The 23,460-nt window shown below is 43.9% G+C and overlaps 1 protein-coding gene across 1 annotated transcript in view; it reads right to left on the bottom strand.

Moving 5' to 3' along the window:
* Positions 1-23,460, bottom strand: part of LOC135219096 (RCC1-like G exchanging factor-like protein) — a 173,908-nt gene that overhangs the window by 100,558 nt on the left and 49,890 nt on the right. Inside the window, exon 3 of the mRNA XM_064255532.1 lies at positions 2,931-3,106. Within this exon, the coding sequence (XP_064111602.1) occupies positions 2,931-3,106 (176 nt within the window). The remainder of the gene's footprint in view (positions 1-2,930; positions 3,107-23,460) is intronic.

The following is a 23,460-nucleotide window of genomic DNA, read 5'->3' as shown; positions in this document are numbered from 1 at the left end:
GTATTGCCTAATCCTGATTATTCCAGATCATTCTTAATGTAAAGGCTAGCCTATATAAAAAACAGAAACTTACTCATATGTAAACTCATTACTTAAGCTACCATTTTTGTCTAACCCAGGTTGTTTATATCTAGCTCTAAACTATTTGGTCTAGTATTGATAGTTTCTGATCCAGGATGAGGCCTGGATGTAAACACAGAAGTTGGCCACGTTATAGGGCAGCTGTGTTGAGCAAATGCAACACACGCAATCATGATAAGTATGATTTTTCTGAAATTTGCAATGATACTGTACTTATTAATCCTTTAAATATGGTGAGCACTTGCAGTGTGTTTAGGTGCCACAATAGGTCAGACAGAGACAGCAAATCATATTACTCAATCCCTGTTGTTGTGATAAATTAGGGAGATAAAACTTAAGAGATTGGTGAAAGAAGGACAGCACTGTGGATTTCCAGGATAAACAGGGCTCATTTTCACCATCAAGATATACAAAAATCTGCTCAGATCACTTCCTTAGTGCTATGTCCCTGGATGAGGTGGGACTATGATGATCTGGCCTGAATTCAGGAAGATATCAGCATACAATTAGGTGAATATTCAGCAAGATTAGGTTGGGTTTTACAATTTTGTTACAAAATTAAACAATTTACAAAATTAAACTGAAAAGCAGACTCTTGCCAGTGGACAACTTACAGAGGGAAATCAACCTTAAAACATCTGACAATGTACACAAAAACAAGGAAGGAAAGTTTAAAAAAAAAAAACATGGAAAATTCCATGACATCAGTCTAAAAGTGTCACACAAAAAAACCTTATTTGTGTGACATTTAGCCTATTCAATTTCTTATATATCATTATTCACATGAACTACAATATTTCACATGTCCAAAGTCACATTCACCACTAATATCTATGGAGGGATATTTATCAAATCGCATCTCTAAGTGTAACAAAGGCAATTATCCTTAAGTTTACATCAGTAAAGTGTTGCTCCAATGCATTAAGATCCTTCACCAAGCCAGATACAAAATAGTCGTAAGCCTCCAGAGACTTGTGGGCCTTGAGCTGGTCCAAAATGTGGTGGCTTATATCATTAGCCAAATAGTTCACGATATCTGGATACATAACTGCAGGCAGCAAATCCACATCAGAACTCCATTGTTCAGTTGTCAACTTGTAGGGGTCTTTGTTATTTACGAGTTTCAATTTATTAGTATAAATCTTTCATCCACACTGCAGGCTCCAGACTCAATGTAATCAATATTCTGTTTATGAATTGTCCTTGCTTGCCATTTTTCGTGGTAAGGTTCATAATTCCTAAGAATAACGAAACTTGTTAATTCCTTTGTTTACAATGCTTGACCTAAAAGATGGCGACGGCTTATCAGGTGCTTGTCTGCTGTGATGTCATAGGAAAACTATCTACATATATAGTATATATAAAATAGTAACTTTCTAAAGTAAAACTTACTGATGTGAAGCTTTATAGTTAGGCTATCACCTAGTATTGGTTATTGTCTAACCCAGACTAATTAATTCACCTTTAAGGGTATGGAAATAACCAGGTGTAATAAGTAGACTTCAAGCTAGGGTATACTACCTCATAGCCCAATGGTCTACTATATAAAACAGGAACTTACCGATGAATAACTTTACAGTTAAGCTAACACCTAGTCTAGCTTATTGTCTAATCTAGATTATTTAATTCACCTTTTTAAGGATATGCACATATAGCCTAGAGTACTAAGACTATGCATAAGTATACAGGCTATATGCTGAAAGGTAAATGTCTGTAGCCTTTTATCTAATCCTAAGGTCTTTGGTGTCAACTTAGGCTACTGCCTAGGCTTATTTTTGTTCACCTTATGTATATAAAATCCTACTTTAAAGGCTACAGACAATATCTACTACAGTCTAGTTAACTTATCCTTGCTGAATTGATGTACATTGTAGGCTACTGAAGGCATCGTTATCTGAAAGGATTACCTATATGTATCATAATAATAATAATAATTGTGGAACATTTCTTGAGATAAAACTTCTAAATAGCGATAAATTCTTCAAAACAATTTGCACTTTTATAAATAATGATCATAAAGCATGAGAAGCACCAACATGTGCACATGACAATTAAATCATTGTCCCACAGTCTAAACTAAAATATTTTTAACCGGAACTTAAAATTATGCACTTAGCTTTCAACTTAGATGCCCAATGTACATTACTGACCAGAGAAATGAATGGTTTCTTGGTCCGTTTTTGGTCATACAGTTGAAACCTCCTATAAAAAAGCTTAAAACTTCCTATTTTTTACTTAAAACTCAAGAAAAACCCAATGAAAATGTTTAAACTTAGTTTTTTAATAGTTTTATCCCAAAAAATGCATTTTATGATGAAAATCATAAAGAAAGAAAGAAAAAAGAATTTGTGGATATTTCTCACAGAAAATACAGCGAATAGGCAAATTTTCCACGAATAATGGGGTATATGTTCCAGAGAGAAATCCGCAAATATGTGAGTCCACAAATACGGGGAATTCACTGTAAGGTGCATATGTTCGTAGCCACTTCTTCTCAGAGGTTTTGATTAAATAAACTGAGTTTAGCATTCACTGAGGACAAGAGAAAGTGCCCTCTTATCCTGAGTTCATTTATATTCTATCACGTGTTACAATGTTCATCATTACGACATAATATCCAGCCACAAGACCAGCTAAAAGATTATTCTCTAAAATTAATCTAGTCACTAGGGAGCTGACTATAGAGCTCTGGATGGACCATGGAAAGGGTAACTAATTGAGGACGAGACAGCAACTACACTATAAAAAATATTCCTCAATCTGAACAAAATATTACATCAATGAGCCAAGATAAGTTTTCCATTAAAAAATTGCTAATGCTTACAAATTCAACAATCTCAAATATGTACCTCATAGTACTCTCCCAGTCCCAGTCGATGGGGTGTAAACCTGTAATGCATTCGCTTCTGTCTACTCTTTGGATCAGGCCGCAAGAATGAAGCACGTCCAAGCCCTCCGTGATCTGCTACTCCCCACACATAGGCTAATGTGTCTGCTTTATTCCGAAGACCAACAAACTGAAACTCTACAAGGTTGGGCATTAAAATAACAATTAAAAGAGACCACATTGCTGATGTTATAAGTTTTAAAACTAAAATAAGCACCCAGATTGTATTTCTGGGCTCAGTTCGTGTCGCTGCGCGAAATATCCTTTAATCCATTATTTCTAAGGTAAATGTACTAACACATACCAGAGAATAAATAAAATAAAGAAAAGGTCAGTACAACTGACTCGCTCACCCTCCCAGAGGGTGTCGGTATGAACACTATGGCGAGTGAGACCACTACCACGAACCGCTTGCCAATAGAAATCTCCCACTACAAAATCCCCACAAGAGGGGAGCCGACCCACCGAGTGGGCAGCAACTACTACTACTCCATCCCATGCTGCCGACTGCTGCGCCTCTGGTGGCCATCCTTTTCAGTTAGCGCACAACGTATACACGTGCCCTTTTTTGCTCTGTGTTTTTGTGCCCTTTTTTACTGGATTTATTCATCATGGAGCGTACAGCCATTGCAGCAGCTAAGTTAAGTAATCAGTGTTTATTGCTATTTGGTTTTTCCGGCCTTGAGTCAGTATTTGCCGTTTTTTAGGTATAAATACGAGCTCCAGGTCGGAAGCATGGCAGCATGGTTCTGCCTCGTGGCGGGTTCGTTCTTGGTCTTCCATACCCAGAACCTTCCCTTACTTTATTACGCTCTGTTATTAGTTATCCTATTTATATTAAGGGTTCAGACCTACGGGGTTTTTACGTCATGCATGCATGTCTTTTTCACCTTGCGTAGGCATCTTCCATCCAGACCCTAGCCACAGCTCTTAGTATCGGCCCCGGCTAGCTTTGAGTGGTAGACTTTCTTTCGGGTTAGTCGTACACTCCTGGATTTTTTCTCCTACTGTTTTATTTTCTTCTTTACGTTTAGTAATTTTGTTTATTTATGTATTATGTTTTACGTTAGTGTACGGCGTCTGGCTTCACCTAGCCTAGGTTGTGTCCTATTGGTCCCATGTGCTTCCGCTCTTCAGTTCGGTTGCTTCTCTATAGCATCTCTCTGATCAGTCGGTTGTGTATCCTAGGCTTTATTATTTCATTGTATCTCTTGTTACCGCTCCGTGGTCACTACGTGATCACGGAGCAGCCAGACGCCTGTCCAGTCATCTTTCCCTCCTCCCGCTCTCCCATAGGGCCGGGGGGGGGGAGGGTTGGTCTGCCCACGCTCGCTCCACATACCCGGGCCTGCCTCCCTCTCCCCCTAGGCGGAGGGAGTAGGGGGACGGGACAGACCCAGACTGGACTCGACCTCTCCAGCTTCTCGGTACGCTCGGATGGCTAAGGGGGGGGGGACTGGCCTTTCCCCCCCCTCCGTCGTTACTCCGTCGCTCCGTTGCTAGCTCGAGTCTGTTTGCCCTCTCGCCCTTTCCCACCTTACTGGGGCTCTTTATCTACCGGAGCTCCGGCATCCACGTGGAAAGGTGCTAGTTCACCCTGACGGGCGGACTGCGGCATACAGTTGGTCTCTACTAACCACTCCGTCGCGCTGATATCGCGACACGCTCCGCCACGCACCGGACTTAGTCCGGTACGTCCCATGTTTATAGGTTTAAGATTAGTATTTAATTTAAACTATATTAAGTTTAATTTAGCTACATTAAACCTTCCCTCCATTGCATGCTCACACCGGATCTCTCCGTGGTTATAGCCTATTCAGGCGATAAGGGAGGGGTTATGCCCGAAATTTTTTCGCGCTCCGGCATGCAGCGGAGTTCTTTTAACCTTTAGCCTGTAAGTGATATCTTTTAGGATGCTCATGTGTCTTTTCACTTACAGACCACCAACTGTGAGCATCCGGGATGCAATGCCATGCTCCAGGACCCCTGTGGGCATGAAGTCTGCCGGTCCCATGCTCCATGCGCGACTCCGCACGGGAACCTCCAAGTCTGGTTTCACGAGACCTGCACAATTTGCTATGATCTGGTGAGCCAGCTCTTAGACGGGGTAAGTATTTCCAACTCCGTTAGCCAATCCCTACAAGATTATAGTTCTTAAGTTTAATTTTAATCTTATCTTAAACTTAAGCTAATTTTATATGGGATCTCGCATCCCCTATAATTTTAAGTTAACCTTTTACTTAAGTTTTAATTTTAAGTTTAATCTTAAAAAACTAACAAATACCCTCTCTTCCAGGCTCCGGCTGTTAGAGACACCGCACTGGCAACCCTGCGGGCCTGGGTCGGCGGTTTTGGGAAGAACGCCGCCAAGGGTCAGCCCTACATACTTGAGAAGAGGTTGGCGGTCCTGATCTTCCCCGGCGGCAAGTCAACGGGCTACGTCGACCCAGCAGAGGCGGCCCCGACTATTGCGCTAATTCAGCAGCAGCTCGCCGCTTCGTTGACTGATCCAGGCCAGGACATCTCGTCGGAAGTCGCGACACTGGACTTAAACATTGAACCGATGGTAGGTGTTGACGACCTGTTGGTCGAGGTGAGTACGTTGGACGCCCAAGGGCTTCCCTTGGGCGCCACTGGATCTTCTACTCCTGCAAACTCTCCAGCTTCCTTCCAAGGCTTTACAGGAGCCGAACTTTATACTTCTCCTGATGCTTCTGTTAGACCTAAGGTCAAGGGACAAACGGTGGTTAAAACCTTGAGTAAGACGTCGTCGTCGTCTAAAAAGACGTCGTCGGCGTCAACATCTCGCAAGTCTCCGGCTACAAACCCCGGAGCAGAGAGGTCTAGAGCTTCTGGGTCCGGCTCCAAATCCTCAAGGAGTAGATCCTCCAAGGAGAGATCACACACTCCAGCGGAGTCAACCGTTTCTCCACTTCCTTTGGTTCCTGTTCAGAGCTACCCGTCCACCTCCGCAGCAGCTCCGGCTTTGGATCCCAATGCTGGCCTGTTGCAACACATGGGGGATCTGGTTGGGTCTCTCAAGAACAGCATGAACAGATGTTCTCCCGGTTGTCTGATAGGATCAACTCCCAGGATAACATTATCGCCGGACTAAGCCAAGCTCCGCTAGCTACTCCCCCACCTTTCGGCACAGGGATAGCTCAGTTGCCACCATATGACTCTCTGCCTCCGTTCAGCATGAACAATCCCTGGAGAGTGGCGTCATACGCTCCCTTCCAAGACGGACTTATTTCTATCCCGGAATGTGGAACTCGAAGGATTGAGGACTTCGAGTTCTACCCGGAAGATCTCCAACCGCCGTTCATCGGCTACGCCAGGCTCACCGCCGCTGCCATGACGCGAGATGATAAGGTCCCTAAAGAGACAGTCCTCTATTCACGTGACCAGGCTCAAAGAGAATGGCTCAGGTGCTTAGAGGACATGGACTGTTCAAACACTAAAATACAGCCTTTTAAGAGTCCATTCACAATCTTCACAATGGAAGAGGGTACTCCGCTTCCTTTCCTGACAAAGATTGCTACGGTCACTATCCCAGCGGCCCAAAAGGGAGATCCGTTACCGCAGCTAAAGGAAGCGGACCCTACATCTCCTTTACTTCCCTCAACCGGAGAATTGTGGGAAGACCTGCCCAACACTTTTTCTGCGGGCAAACTCAAACCAGACTGTGCTATGGAGCAGTTTGGTGAGAAGCTGCCTAGACTTCCAGATAGCCTCATTCAGGCAGAGTTTGATGCCAAGTCTAGGCTGGCCAGGTCTCTCAACACCATGGCCATGACTGAGGTGGCTACCATTTCTTATGGTTCCGAGCCACTGTTCAAGCTAATCACCAAGTCACTGACTCAAACGGTGCAGTCTGACATGTTCGAGTTCGCCACAGCCAGAACAAACTGTCGGAAGCATGTCCTCCAAGAAGCAACTATTCGGCATGAACCGAATAAGTTGCTTTCATCAAACATCTGGGAGCAGACCTCTTCCCAGATGCAATGGTAAAGGAGGTCCAGGCAGAGGCTACGAGGCTTAACCAAAGCCTTAAGGATCGTTGGGGTCTCACTGCAAAGAGACGCCAAGATCAAGCTGTCAGGGGTAAGGCTCAGAAGAAACCCAGACGTTTCCAGCCTTACCAAAAGAAACAGCAACGGTTTGCCCAGCCTGTTTCGGCTGTTCCGTTGGTGCAGGCAGCCCAACCCTCTACCTCCAAGGCTCAATCACAGCCTATTTATGTGATTTCCCCCCAGCCTCAACCTTCCACCTCTTACGCTGTCTCCCCAGCCTTCAACCAAGTGTTCGAAGGCCAGGCCTTTCAGAAGTATGACCGCTCGGGTAAGGGAGGCAGAGGTAAGCGATCCTTTCGTCAGAGAGGATCGGGAGGGTCCCTTAATAGAGGAAAACACTTCAGGGGAGGCCGCGGAGGCTACCAACATCAATGAGGACTTCCAGGTAGGAGGAGGCTGTTCTTTCCGCCACCGGTGGGGATTCAGCAAATGGGCACAAAGCATTGTGTCAAAAGGCCTGGGTTGGAGTTGGGTGGCGAATCCGCCCCCACCCAGACCTTTCCGCCAACTTCCATCCAAAGAATTGACGGAGCATGCGCAGGACCTCCTTCAGAAAGGAGCAATAGCGAGAGTCAACAGATTAAAGTTTCAAGGGCGCTTGTTCAGCGTTCCAAAGAAAGGCTCACAAAAAAGAAGGGTAATCTTAGACTTGTCCCGTTTAAACTTGGCCATTCGCTGCGACAAGTTCAAGATGCTCACCATCTCGCAGGTGCGGACCTTACTTCCCCGTGGGGCCGTCACCACCTCTATCGATCTTACAGACGCATACTATCATATCCCTATTGCAAGACACTTTCGCCCGTATCTGGGCTTCAAGATAGGAGATCAGGCATTCTCCTTCAAGGTTGTTCCCTTCGGCCTCAACGTAGCACCCAGGGTGTTCACGAAGTTGGCGGAAGTGGTCGTCCAACAACTAAGATCGCAAGGGATATGGTAGTAGCGTATCTCGACGATTGGCTAATTTGGGCTCCAACAGTCGAGGAATGCCACAAAGCAACACTGAAAGTAATCCGGTTCCTGGAATATCTAGGCTTCAAGATAAACAGGACCAAATCAAGACTCACTCCGGAGTCAAACTTTCAGTGGCTGGGCATTCAATGGAATCTATCCTCCCATACTCTGTCGATTCCATCAGCCAAGAGGAAAGAAATAGCGAAGTCAGTAAAGCAATTTCTAGGACACAAACTTGCTTCAAGGAGAACCCAGGAAAGGATTCTGGGTTCACTCCAGTTTTGCATCAGTGACAAACATCTTGATGAAAGCCAAACTGAAAGACCTAACCAGAATCTGGCGCTCACGAGCAAATGTCAGGTCCAGGGACAAATTATCCTCAGTCCCTCAGATTCTACGGAATCGTCTACGCCCTTGGGGCAAAAGTCAAGAACTTGTCAATATCAGTACCCCTTCAGTTTCCTCCTCCGAGGATTACCATCCACACAGACGCTTCGTTAAGCGGTTGGGGAGGATATTCGCAGTTCAAGAAGGTTCAAGGAACCTGGTCACCCCAGTTCCGTCAGCTTCACATAAACGTACTGGAAGCAATGGCGGTGTTCTTGACTCTAAAAAGGTTACGTCCGCCAAAGAACTCCCACATAAAGCTAGTCTTAGACAGCGCAGTGGTAGTCCATTGTATAAACAGGGGAGGCTCCAAATCACGTCATCTAAATCATGTCATGGTAGCCATCTTCTCCCTGGCGGACAAGTTCAGTTGGCACCTCTCCTCCACCCATATAGCTGGAGTGAGAAACGTCATAGCAGATGCTCTATCCCGATCACTTCCTCTGGAGTCGGAATGGTCACTGGACAACAGTTCGTTCCAGTGGATTCTTCAGAGAGTTCCAGGTCTACAAGTGGATCTCTTCGCATCCCAAGCGAACCACAAACTCCCATGTTATGTGGCCCCCAACCTGGACCCTCTGGCCTATGCCACGGACGCCCTGGCCCTAGACTGGAACAACTGGGAGAAGATTTATGTCTTCCCTCCAGTGAATCTTCTCCTGAAGGTGCTGAACAAACTCAGGACATTCAAGGGTCAAGTGGCTCTAGTAGCCCCAGACTGGCCGAAGAGCAATTGGTATCCTCTAATTCTGGAACTGGGTCTTCGTCCTCTTCGAATTCCCAATCCCAGGCTCTCCCAGTCAGTGCAAATGCAGACTGTGTTCGCTTCCTCAGGAATTCTCAAAACCCTAACTTTATGGATTTCATGAAGTTTGCAGCTAAAAGAGATGCGAATATTGATCCTCAAAATATTCTCTTCTTGGAATCTGATAAAAGAGATTCAACTTTGAGACAGTATGATGCTGCAGTCAAAAAGTTAGCAACCTTCCTGAGAGAATCAGATATTAAAATCATGACAATCAATTCAGCTATATCCTTTTTCAGATCTTTATTTGAAAAAGGCTTAGCAGCTAGCACTATTACGACAAACAAGTCAGCCTTGAAAAAGATTTTTCAATTTGGTTTCAGCATAGACTTGACAGAGTCCTACTTCTCGTCTATTCCCAAGGCTTGTGCTAGACTTAGACCTTCTGTAAGGCCTACGTCAGTATTATGGTTCTTAAATTATGTTCTAAAGCTGGCTTCAGAAACTGATAATGACACATGTTCATTTATAATGCTCTTAAGAAAAACTCTATTTTTATTAAGCTTGGCTTCAGGATGAGCTAGAATTTCAGAACTGTCGGCATTATCCAGGGATCCGGATCATGTTGAATTTCTTCCCACAGGGGAAGTTCTACTTTCTCCGGAACGTAGTTTTATAGCAAAGAATGAAGATCCTTTGCTGAGGTGGGAACCATGGAAGGTTGTACCCCTTCCACAAGATATTTCTCTTTGCCCAGTATCGACCTTACGAGCCTTTCTGTCCAGACCTCCTCATCCTCATCGGGTCCTCTCTTTAAGAGAGAAAAAAGGTGGTACTTTATCTATTAAAGGCATCAGGCAGCAGATCCTGTACTTTATTAAGCAAGCCAATCCTGACTCCTTCCCTAAAGCACATGATGTCAGGGCAGTAGCCACCTCAATTAACTATTTCCAACACATGAATTTCGATGAGTTGAAAAAATATACTGGTTGGAAATCGCCGACAGTATTTAAGCGTCATTACTTAAAGTCCTTGGAAGCTCTGAAATTTCAGCAGTTGCGGCGGGTAACATAGTTTCCCCCGACTCTGCTTAATCTTTAGTAGAAGATCCAGTCCTCCGTTCTACCTATCTCACCCAACAGTTCGTCTATACCTGCCATGTTCATCTACGTTTACCTTGAGTCTTAGCTGCTCTTATGATGGTATAGTGGGTGCCCCTTATTTTTTTGCTAGGGTCACTCACAATTGATTGTATATAATGATCTCTTTGATGTGATCCCCTTATTTTTATGCTAGGGGACACATCGTATTTACAATGGTTACGGGTTTTGTATATTAAGTCATATACATTCCCTTTTTATGTTATTATTGAAGTTTGTTCTATTCAAGTTATTGTTATAATTGCTTTGAGTTCTTTGTACATAATATTTATACACAGATACTGATTTCAACATATATTCCATGTAAGCCCTGTATATATGTTAAATTTAAGTTAATTTTAAGAAATATTATTAGCATTAAGTTAAATTTAAGTAATATTTCTATTTTTGTATCATTGTGTATATGTATATTTATTAGCAATTATATTTCTTTATTTTATGTTATCTTTTATTTGAGACCCTTTTTGTCTATTTGATTTTATTCTTACAATCTTGTGCTGTTTCTCTGGTACGATTTTTGCGCAGCGACACGAACTGAGCCCAGAAAAGGGATTTTGACGTAAGGAAAAATCTATTTCTGGGCGATTGGTTCGTGTCGCCAGTGAAATCCCGCCCTGCCCATCCCATCGCTCAAGATTGTCTGCTAACTTCAGGATGGCCACCAGAGGCGCAGCAGTCGGCAGCATGGGATGGAGTAGTAGTAGTTGCTGCCCACTCTTGGGTCGGCTCCCCTCTTGTGGGGATTTTGTAGTGGGAGATTTCTATTGGCAAGCGGTTCGTGGTAGTGGTCTCACTCGCCAGTGTTCATACCGACACCCTCTGGGAGGGTGAGCGAGTCAGTTGTACTGACCTTTTCTTTATTTTATTTATTCTCTGGTATGTGTTAGTACATTTACCTTAGAAATAATGGATTAAAGGATATTTCGCTGGCGACACGAACCAATCGCCCAGAAATAGATTTTTCCTTACGTCAAAATCCCTTTATCGTGCACTACATACTTCCTAATAGGACATGTAACATTTTACAACAATGTTTTTGTAATATAACTTGAGTGAGATTCATCAACATTGCAATTTTCACAATTTTGAAGATAACTACTTTGTAAACATTCATTTGTTGTTCAAGCATTTATAACACAGTATACTATACAACCACTAACATATTCATAGTAATAAAATATGTTGAAAATAGTTGTTAAAATATTCAAGACACTGAGCAACTACAAGCTAAATACTTTAACATTAAAATAGCACAAAGCTCAAGAATGTTTAATCAATTAATGCAAAGCTATAAACCAAGTCAATTTCTGTGACTAAAATACCAGTGGGGGGCATGCAGACTTCATGGCAGCCAAAGAAAATGTGACTGATTTACCTACATGGGAACAAGAAGTACTTCTCCAATCAACTACCATTTAGCTACCAAGTACCAACCTTCAATGACCACACAAGCTGTTGCCAGTCAAATGTTACCTATAAATTCACACAATAGTTTGTATCCTCATCGGAACAAATACCACTTTCTGACTTATTGCAAAAAGATATTCAATTTATGGAGACACAGAGGTGCCTCACTTCCTGCCTGCCCAAGAAAGCAAACTGAAGTAATGCAACTCACTTGAACTGGGACAAGCAAAACTAACACTGGTAAAACAAAGGCTTCTAATTCATATGACCTTGCATGCATCAGTTATTATTCTATGACCACTGCCTTCTCTAAGGCCTTGAAACAGTAACTCCACTAGCACCTACATCTAAAGTCTACTCTCACAATCTTCTTGTCCCCTTTTTGATAAAAAGTGATCTCTAACTGCCGTGACAGATTATTCCAAGTCCCAAAAACTACCATCATTACCTATAAGGCCATGTAGTGCAGATGGCCACAGTGAAATTCCACCACTCATATCTTTTCTGGCATTGGCCTGTGTCGCCCAGTGAAATGGCCTTATAGCACTCATTTCAAGGTATAAATAATTGCTAAATATCCAGAGAAAAAGCCATATGGAATGCCAGAGTTACTACCTCTGGATCGATCACCTTCATAGGTGTCGGTATAATAACAGGGGCGAGAGGATACCACTACCACAGACCTCCAGCCAATTAGGTCTCTCCTCTCTCAAAATCCCTCACCAGAGAGGAGCCGTTACAACAGCCACCCTCCGCTCGTCCCTACTTCTTCTGCCAAGATTCAACATTCCTTCATAGCGCTCGTTCACACGTAGACATGTTTTTTTGTGATTTTGATTTTTGTGAATTTTGGATTTATCATGTCTTCTGAACTTCAAGAAGCATCTTCATCTAAGTTGAGTATTATTTTGCTGACTTTAAACACGTTTGGTCAACGGTGCATTTTATGTGGTGTTATTTATTTGTAATGTTACTTGGGAGCCGAGTGTATCGTCTCTCGGGTCGGCCATTTAAATCTATTGTTGTTCGCGTATTTAGTCTCCTCAACTTTTTTATTACTATAAATCATTATCCCTTTTGATCATTACAGTATGCGTTACTATTATCATGGAATTTTACCATTTCGCTCCTGATGGGTTCCGATAGGTTGTTTTAATAGATTTTATCAATTTTAATTATAGCCTATTAGAGATTTCCCTCTCTCTCTATTTCAAAGGCCTTCAGGAGCGATTTGGTTCCCTCAAGAAAGTGCAATAATATTTCATTCTACTACAGCGCAAGTATTGTGTTGAGGCGACCTAGGCTAGCCTAGTGTTACGCATATTAGTACTTCAGAAGTAAAAGAACAATCATTATTTCGCGGTGCTCATGCATTTTATGTAGATGATTTTATTGTTATTTAGTTTATGTTACAATATTATTTGCAATTATATTGATGAGGTTGGGAGTCCTACACGAATATTTATCTATCCTTGGCCGCATTACTATCGTTCCTAGCCTACCTGACCAGATCTAGGTTAGATTTTGGTAGTTAGGCTAGGCCGTTAAGAGTTTTTTCTCTCTACCTTAGTTGGTTTTAGTTCTGGCGATCCTGACCAGACTAATAATTTAGTTTTGGAAGGTGATCCTTTACTAGAGAATTCTCTCTTATCACAGAATGTAAGCGCTAGACCCATCTTTCCTGACCAGGTCGATATATTCAATATTGGAGGGTTAGTTTAGGTTCTGAGTTTCCTCTTTTGCGACGTTCCAGTAGGTGCCGTCTTAAGCCACCCGACCAGATCGGTATATCTGATTTTGGAGGGTTAGGCTAGGCTAGTAGATGGATTGTTTTTATTCGTTGGTACTTCCAATAATTCCTGTTGCAATATTTTGGTTTAGTATAGCCTCGGCTAGTACCTCCTTTAGGGTGTCAGTTGGCCTGCCGTCTTCTGCCCCCTTTAGTTGTAGGTTTTCCACGGCTTCTCAGAAGGTGATAATCACCTGACCGGTCGCTGTTGCCAGGCGATTCCTAGTTACCCTTCCCCTCCGTGCTCTTCCTTCCGGCCCGGATTGTTTCCAGTGGTGTTTCGTTAGCTCGCTGTTCTAGTACCTCTTCCGGGGAACGGCAGTTAGAGCAGCGAGCACTATTCCTGGGGGATTAGTCGGAGGAGGTTAAGGAGTTGTAGATTATGTAATCTCTGTGGGTACTTCTCCGGCTCTGTGTTTCCCGGTCAAAGTGTGATCTATCATCACTCTTGCCAGGTTATTACACACCAGAAGTTTTTAGTACTGCTGTTTCCGCCGCTCTGTTTTCCATTATTCTCTATTTTATCGCTACTGCCCCCATTCCGGGGGCGGTGTAACTAGGTTTAGAATACTTTTCCAATTAACTTGGAATAGCTACTCTTTTCCGGTGCGTTCAGATTCAGACCAGGTTTACCTGGCTCCCTGTTCTGCTCGTATTAGGCCAGTTCCGTCAGTATTAGCGATCACGATAACGAGATTATGGATTCCGGAGCAAGCGGACACTTTCACAGCTTGATATTTAGTAAGAATTCTTACTGAGGAGTTGATTTTTTCCCTGTAACTAGTTGTCATAAAACTAGTTTAAGTGTACTCATGTATCAATTCTAACTTACAGATGGTACACTGTCTAGAGTTGGGCTGTTCAGCCGTTCTCCAACAACCTTGTGGGCATGTAGTCTGCCGATCTCATGCCAGCTGTTCGGTGCAGATGGACAACATCCTAGTCTGGCATCCGGATGGCTGCGAAGTATGTTACGCCTTAGCTCAAAACGTAACTAATGAGTCGGTAGGTACCATCCGCACCTTAGTAATATTTATTTTTGAATCATAGTTCTGTATAAGATGGGCAATTTCTGGAGGATCTGATTTCGTCCTTTCTTACAGACCCCTCTAGCGCTCAAGGCCTCCTCACTAGCAAACCTTAAGATCTGGGTGGGCGGCTATGGTAGGAGCATGACCGCTGGATGCCCCTATATGCTGTCGGAGGAGATGTGTTCTCTCCTTTATCCCAATGCAAGGACTTCGGCAGCAGTAGCTAGGGAACTTGCGGCTCCTATCATAGAGAGGATCCGACTGGATACCCAGATCCCCCTGGAAGAGGGTTTATGTGAGGAAGTGACCGGAGAGGTAGCAGACATTGTGGCGGGATCACAAAATACAAGTAACCTCCCCACATAAAGTTAACCTGTCTGGCTATCAAACCCACCCTCAATCACACTTTCCACTTAACACTACAAAATACAGCAGGACAATTAACTCAAACCTACATACAGAACAAAAAAACACAAACAGGTACTCACCTCTGGCTTCTGCTACTCAGGGCTAGGCTGTGTTGTCCACTGGATATTAGGCTATAGGCTAGCCGACACAACCACCGCCGACAACCAAGCACCAACCAACCCCCCCCGAGACCCACAACCCCACAAAAACTCAATAACCCGACAAATCACTGCAGATGAACACCAACACCCCGAAAAACACGACAACCACATGACTGACAGAAGTACAACAACCCGCCAAAACCAACACTGCCCCAACCACCGCTAACAGACACCAAAAATGCACCACCAACCTTCTTAACCTCACCACAACCAGACAGACACACGCACAACAACTTCACAACCCCAAAATCTATCAATTACCACCAAAACAACTAAACACCAAAAGATAACCGCTGTCAAAACCAACTCTGACTTGACCAGACGCCTCACTGCTTACGACTCGTAACAGACCTCCATTGACTTCCCACAGAGCGCCACAACAGACATGCTTCCGACCGCCATTTAACCACTCCCATTCATTCTTCAACCATCTCTCTCTCTCTCTCAAATCTAAAAAAAAAAAATCTCTCTCTCTCTCTCTCGCTTCTCCTCTCTCATCTCTCCTCCCTCTCCTTCCTCTCTCTCTCTCTCTTCTCTCCTTCTCTCTCACACACACCCTTGGAGATGTTGTCAAATATAAACTATTATTACTCCTCCATAACATCAGCCTGCATTGGGAACCTATGGCCATCGACTCTCAGGAAGAAGGTAGGGAGAAAAGTGAGGCAGGAGGTCTTATTTCTAAAATTACAGTATTTAGTCCATCCTCTTCTTCATCTTCCTTCCAGGGCTTCTCAAAGTCCAGGATCCTTGGGGATAGGTCTGGTTCGGTAATCCCCAAGGTCAAAACGCTAACAAAGAAGTCCCTGCATAAGGCTGCCAGACCAGCTAAGCCTTCTCCAGCGGACTCCGCCAGGTCATCATTGGCTACCAAGCCTTTGACTGCCTCGGCGAAAGCTACTCCCCCACATAAGGGGTCGAGAGCTAAAGGTCCTAAAACCAGACAGTTGGAATCCGGCTTTAACACTGACGTTTTTGCAAATCTCCTCATGGAGAAGATGGGCAGCATGGTAGACTCGAGATTCCAATCGATGTCTTCTCAGCTCGCTTCGGGCTTAGAAACATCAGGACAATCCATCCTGTCTCTTGCTCAGAGACTACAAACTCAGGAAAGTTTGCTGGCTAGACTTATTCAGTCTGGAGGCACACAGCAATCCTTTGTTGTACCGGATGCGTCTAAGCTCCCACCATTCGAGGACAACAACCCATGGCGGTTGGCTCTGCATGCTCCTTTCTCTGAGGGCATGCTGACAATTGAGGGATGTGGCACCCATCCGGTGGAAGATTATGAATTCTTCCCGGCGGGCCTCCAATTTCCCTTCCCAGGTTACGCTCGTCTAGCCGAGGAAGCCTTTGTAAGGGTAGACAAAGTCCCCAAGGAGACGGTGATCTATCCTAGGGACCAGGCACAGTCAGCATGGGTCCGCACTCTTTCAGAATGGGAGTGCATCAACACGAAGTTGACGCCAAATAAAGGTTGTTACACCATGTTCGTGGTAGGGGATAACATCCCGACCCCTTGTACTTCAAAGATTGCAGAATTAACTCTGCAGGCCGGAATAGAGGAGAAACCAATGCCTCAACTTAGAGAGACAGAGCCTAGCTCTCTGCTCTTTCCCGGAGATTTGGAGTGCTGGGTAGGCGCTCCAGAAACTTTCACAGTGGGCAGACTCGACCCAGTGTGTGCTTCCACACAGTTTAGTGAAAGACTACCCAGAATTCCAGATGCCTTGGTAAAGGCAGAATTCGAAGCTAAATGTAGACTGAGTAGGTCGATCAATTCCGTTACTATGGCAGAATTGACGGCCTCTATCTACTCTGAGGAACCTCTATTCCGGGTCCTAACAAAGTCGCTGCTGCAGACTTTCCAGTGTGACCTGTATGACTTTGTGGTTGCTAGGCGGAATTGCAGGAAGCATGTCCTGGCCTACACTTCCATCAGGCACGAGCCTAATAAACTCATTAAGGCTTCGATCTGGGGACCCAAACTCTTCCCTGAGGACGTAGTTAATGGCGTCATCAGTGAGGCAGCTAGGGCTAATCAGAACCTTCGTGTTCGCTGGGGCCTTCCCTTCAAGAGGAAGTTTGAGGCCTCCGGACCACAACCCAAAAATAGGAAGAGGGTCAGGAAGTATTAGCCCTTCCAGACCTCTCAGTCACAGACAGTGGTGCAAGCAGTCCCTGTCTCCCAGCTTGGTCAACCTTCGACGTCTAAGGCACGACCACAACAACAATTTGTCCTAGTACAAAGTCAGCCAACTCAACAGCCCTCGAGTTCGGCTACATTCGTGACCTCCCCTGCCTTCAACGCTTCTTTTGAAACGCAGGGAACTTTTCAAACCCATAATAGGCAAGCAAGAGGTAGTAGAGCAAGAGAAGCTTACCGGCACAGAGCTGGTTCCAGAGCTACCTCCAGGGGCAGAGGTTTCAGAGGAGGCAGAGGAAGTAAGACCTCAATCAACCAATGATCCTTTCCAGGTAGGTGGGAGACTGTACTTCTCCCGGGACCATTGGACCTTCAGTTCATGGGCCCAAAGTATAGTATCAAAAGGTCTAGGGTGGAGATGGATAAAAGGGCCTCTTCCACCAGTCAAATTCCACCAAATCCCAACGACAGACCTTCTAAATTATGTCAAAGACCTTCTCCAGAAGAAGGCAATAAAGAAGGTCAGACACCTGAAGTTTCAAGGACGTTTGTTCACCGTGCCAAAGAAGGACACAGACGAAGAGTGATTCTGGATTTGTCCCGTCTCAACTCATACATTCAATGCGACAAGTTCTGCATGCTAACCGTCTCGCGGGTACGGACCTTACTTCCCTGAGGGGCCGTCACCACCTCTATCGATCTTACAGATGCTTATTATCATGTCCCGATAGCGAGAAACTTTTCTCCCTACCTAGGATTCAAACTAGGAAGACAGGCTTACTCGTTCAGAGTAATGCCATTCGGCCTCAATATAGCACCCAGAATATTCATCAAACTGGGAGAGACAATAGTTGGGAGAGACAATAGTTAAGGAACTAAGAGCTCAGGGGGTTACGCTAGTAGCTTACCTAGACGACTGGCTTATTTGGGCATCCAACGACAAGGAATGTCGCAGGGTAACAGCCAAAGTAATAAAATTCCTAGAGTATCTGGGATTCCAGATAAACAAGGAAAAGTCCCGTCTCATTCCAGCGTCTCGCTTTCAATGGTTAGGAATCCAGTGGGATCTAACCACACACAAACTATCTCTTCCGCCAACCAAGTGCAAAGAGATAGCGAAAGCTACGAGACAATTTCTAAAAAACAGATGGGCTTCTCGTCGTACCCAAGAAAGAGTATTAGGTTCACTTCAGTTTGCTTCACTAACAGATCTCTTGTTGAAAGCAAGACTGAAAGACATCAACCGGGTATGGTGGAAAAGAGCCAACAGCAGACTCAGAGACAAAATCTCCTTGATTCTGCTGATGCTAAGGAAAAGACTACATCCATGGACAACAATCAAGAGTCTTTCCAAGTCAGTTCCACTCCAAATTCCCCTACAGTCTCTAGTGGTCCACACGGACGCCTCTCTGAGCGGATGGGGGGCTATTCTCAGCACAGGAAGGTTCAAGGAACATGGTCGACGGTATTCCGCCAGCTTCATATCAACATCCTGGAAGCAATGGCCGTTTTCCTGACCCTACAAAGACTAGCTCTGGCCAGGAACATTCATATCAGACTAGTCTTGGACAGTGCAGTGATAGTTCACTGCCTAAACAGAGGAGGCTCCAAGTCAAGCCACATAACAATAAACTTTTTGATGAAAGTTCTAAACAATCTCAGATCTTTCAAAGGGCAGATAGCATTGGTAGCACCCAACTGGCCGAAGAGCAATTGGTTTCCTCTTCTACTAGAGTTGAAACTTCGGCCCAGAAGGATTCCCAACCCAAAGCTGACTCAGGTGGTACAAACTCAGACTGTGTCAGCTTCCTTAAGAGTTCTGAATGCCCTAACTTTATGGACTTCATGAAGTTTGCGGCACAGAAAGATGCTAATATTGACCCGCTAAACAAACTATTTGTCGAATCAGACAAAAGAGAATCGACACTCTGGCAGTATGATTCAGCAGTGAGGAAATTAGCCATCTTTCTAAAAGAATCAGATGCTCAGACAATAACTACAAATCTGGCAATTTCATTTTTTAGAACTCTGTTCGAAAAAGGCCTAGCCGCTAGTAATATTACTACGACTACATCCGCCTTGAAAAAGATATTTCAGTCTGGCTTTAATACTGATTTAACAGATTCGTACTTCTCGGCTATACCTAGAGCATGTGCTCGGCTGAGACCAGTAAATCGACCTCAAATGGTCTCCTGGTTTTTAAATGAAGTACTCAAGTTAGCTTCAGATACTGATAATGAATCGTGCTCTTATATAACCCTTCTCAGGAAAACATTATTTTTACTGAGCCTGGCCTCAGGTGCTAGAATATCAGAACTGTTGGCTCTCTCTAGAGAACCAAATCATATTTATTTCCTCCCGTCAGGAGAAGTTCTGCTTTCTCCGGACCTGAAATTCTTGGCAAAGAATGAAGACCCTCAGAACAGATGGTCCCCATGGAAAATTGTCCCTCTTCCACAGGACCCATCATTATGTCCAGTTATTACACTAAAGTCTTATCTTAACAGGACTTCTAATAGGTCTTCAGGTCCTCTTTTTATTAGAGAGAAAGGTGGAACCATTTCCTTAAAATTCATCAGACAACAAATTCTTTATTTTATTAAACAAGCTAATCCGGCTTCAGTTCCTCAGGTACATGATATCCGAGCAGTAGCTACCTCAGTTAACTATTTTCATCATATGAACTTTGATGATCTCGAAAAGTATACGGGTTGAAAATCCCCAACAATATTTAAACGCCTGCAGGAAACGTTGTCTTACCTGATACAGCCTAATTATGTAGTTTGTGAAGTTGGATATTATTAATTATCATTATTTTGACTATTATTTCCTTTTGGTACTCCCTCTCACCTACCTGCCTCGCTTGTATTCCCCCCCTTCTTGCCTTTTTATATCGGACTGGATTGCTTATCAACCCACTCCTGTACTTGTACATAGTTCATTATTCATATACTGTATATTTATTACCTATGTTCACTTTCCTGGTGATGGTATGAACTTGGCCATATATGTTTTTTACACTATTTACTCCTGTTTTAGTTATTGTTAATCTTAGATCATTAAAACATGATGGTAAGGAAAAGTTTTATTTTTCCTTTATATATATATATATATATATGTTTTAGTTCTTATTCTCAATCTCCCAAGCTTGTATGGCTGATTCTCTGTTACTATTTCACTGGGCGACACAGGCCAATCCCAGAAAAGGGATTTTGACAAAGGAAAAATCTATTTCTGGGTGAAGCCCTGTGTCGCCCAGTGAACCCATCCCTCTCTTTCCTTTCACCAGCCTTTAGCTGCCCCAAGCTTGGGTGCGTATTCAGGAATGTAGAATCTTGGCAGAAGAAGTAGGGACGAGTGGAGGGTGGCCGTTGTAACGGCTCCTCTCTGGTGAGGGATTTTGAGAGAGGAGAGACCTAATTGGCTGGAGGTCTGTGGTAGTGGTATCCACTAGCCCCTGTTATTATACCGACACCTATGAAGGTGATCGATCCAGAGGTAGTAACTCTGGCATTCCATATGGCTTTTTCTCTGGTATATTTAGCAATTATTTATACCTTAAAATGAGTGCTATAAGGCCATTTCACTGGGTGACACAGGCCTTCACCCAGAAATAGATTTTTCCTTTGTCAAAATCCCTTTACTATGCTTTAAGTTCCACAAATCTTAGCTCATCTTCAAGCTCCTGTTTCACAGTTCTTATCCAAGTAGAATCTGACTCTCCAAACTTTTCTGGTGTCAACAGGAGCCAAGTTGACACTATAAAGTATTATTCTACCCCTTAAACACCAATTGGATGTATTATACAGACTAAAATTGTCTGTCGGGTGCTTAATTGATGTACGATATGTCAACTGAAAAAAGTTTTTTGAAATATTTGCGGAAAAATAGTTATAGGCCTACTTGGAAAAAATTTTTAAATCAAGGGCCTTGAGGGATGCTGGGAGTTCACGGATCAAGCTGTTGCTTTGTTTACAAGCGTTACCCAGCCGCGTACGCGCAAATTGCGTTCTTCTTGCATCAGCAAGCACCAGCGACGCGTCATCCGAGAGTGCTCTTGCCGCATTTGTGTTTTGCCGAACTTTTGCGAGTGTTTAAGTATTTGTGGTGGTACAAGACGTACGTAGAGATGTCCAAACATTGTCTGGAGCACAAAAAGCGTGTTTTGCCTTTCGGTAGGGATTGTGTGAGGCGTGTTTTGTACTTGGATGCTGGAGAGGGACCAAGCACCCAAGATGACCCAGCTTCCCAACGCCATGTTGTGTGGCCTCGTGTGGCCAAAAGTGTCAGAGGACTACATCATGTGGCTTTTACGACCCCTAGGAAGCATCGGGGTGTCCTGAGAGGCATTCGTAGGCATTTGGAAGGCCTCTAATAAAAGGAAATTGACGAATACTTGTTGGAGCTCGATCAAGAGCAGGTTGCAAGTCCTCATTTTGATGGCTGGCTGAAAGTGAGCTTGAATTTAGTGGTTTTAGTGCATATGAGGGGGAGTCTGAGGAGGAGGAGGAGGAGGAGTTGTCGAGTTTTGTTGCTGGGGACGAAACAGAGAGCGAGGGTGAAAGCGAGGGAGATGGGCCAGTGGGGAGTGCGAGTGCGAAACCGTGCGCGCGCGTATCCGTAGAAGGTTGCAACGTCACGTCAGCCTAAGTGAAGGCCATACGTCCGAAAGTGACGAGAGGTGGTCGGAGGACCCCACCCACCTAACATGCACCCATTCACGGCAGCACCTGGACTCACCGTACCTGTTCCTCTCACTGCTCTGGGGTTCATTCAGCTGTTCCTTACGTGGGAATTGCTGGAATACCTGGTAGCGGAGACGACGGGCTATACTCGGTACTGCCGTGACAAACTGCGGACGATGTTGTCACATCGCTGGCGGGGCTGCAACCTCAAGGACATGGCACATTTTATGGGGCTCCACATTTTTTTTTGGAATGATGCCTGCTGTCAACGTCAGGCAATATTGGAGGTGGAATTTTTTTTTTAAGTATGCCCAATGTGCGCGGCATTATGGCACGTGATAGTTTCCTGGTGTTGGACAGGTATTTCAACACTTTCAACCGAAGAGCCATACCCCAGAATAACCCCAACCAACTCATCTTAGTTCGCCCAGTGTTGGATTACATTCGTGAACGGTGCCAGTTTCTTGTGGTTCCTGGCAAGAACCTTTCTTTGGATGAGGGGATGATGCCTTACAAAACCCCAAGAAGCCAAAGAAATATGGTGTAAAGTTATTTTTCATTACGGAGTCCAACACTGGATACATGTTGTGTGTGAACTTAATTACTTTCGTTATTAGCCATGGGTCCCAAGAATGTTGCTGAAGTTCACGGAAAGAAGAGGATGCTTTCTATGGAGACAAAGATGGAGATAATCAACAAGTATTTGTTAATGCATTTCATAAAGTTTGGTGTTAATGTTTTCTGCCATTTTTTAATGTTTTGTAAAGTTAAGTGTTCATGTTTTCTGCCGTTTGTCCTCCTCCTCTGTCGCCACTTTCGGACATCACCTCACTCGAAAGGTAAGGTTCCACATTTCATTACATACGTATGTACATGTACGTTAAAGTATTTTTTGTACTCCGTACACTAATACACTTCATTTACAGGTACAGTAACGGTTAGGTTAGGTATTGAACGGTCCAAATTGTTGTACTATTTCATTGTTTATTGTTCAATTTAGCTTTATTATAAAATTTACTGTGGTGTTTTTGTAGGGCTTGGAAGGAATTAGGCAATTTACATGTAAAACATAGTTCTGGATACAAAAAAATCAGGTTACGAAGGAAGTTTCGGAACGGATTAATTTCGTAACCTGAGGCACTACTGTATGCTAGAGTTCTGCGGGAAAAGAGAAAAGGGATTTTGGCGAAGGAAAAATCTATTTCTGGGCAAGGGCCCATGTCGCCCAGTGAAATGTCCCTTTAGCACACATTTCTAAGGTAAATTAATGCTAACATACCAGAGAAAAAGCTAAAATGGAAATGCCAGAATATTCTGGCTAGCTCACCTTATATAAAGGTGTCGGTATGGTTTCTGGTTGTATTTTTCATAACTAACAAACCTGAGGTCTTAACATTAGGATAATACTAGAGCCAAGCTGAAAAACCAGTAGAATTAATAGAAAAACTTGTGAGATCCAGGGACTATTGGCATCTGTACCAGGTTACGGGGTACTGTAATTCCCAGAATGCCCTTGGCATCCTGTGGCCTATCAGTTACTCTTCCAACC

This window comes from Macrobrachium nipponense, chromosome 1 (assembly GCF_015104395.2).
Source record: "Macrobrachium nipponense isolate FS-2020 chromosome 1, ASM1510439v2, whole genome shotgun sequence".
NCBI lineage: Eukaryota > Metazoa > Arthropoda > Malacostraca > Decapoda > Palaemonidae > Macrobrachium > Macrobrachium nipponense.
This window is presented reverse-complemented; position numbering and strand designations above follow the sequence as displayed.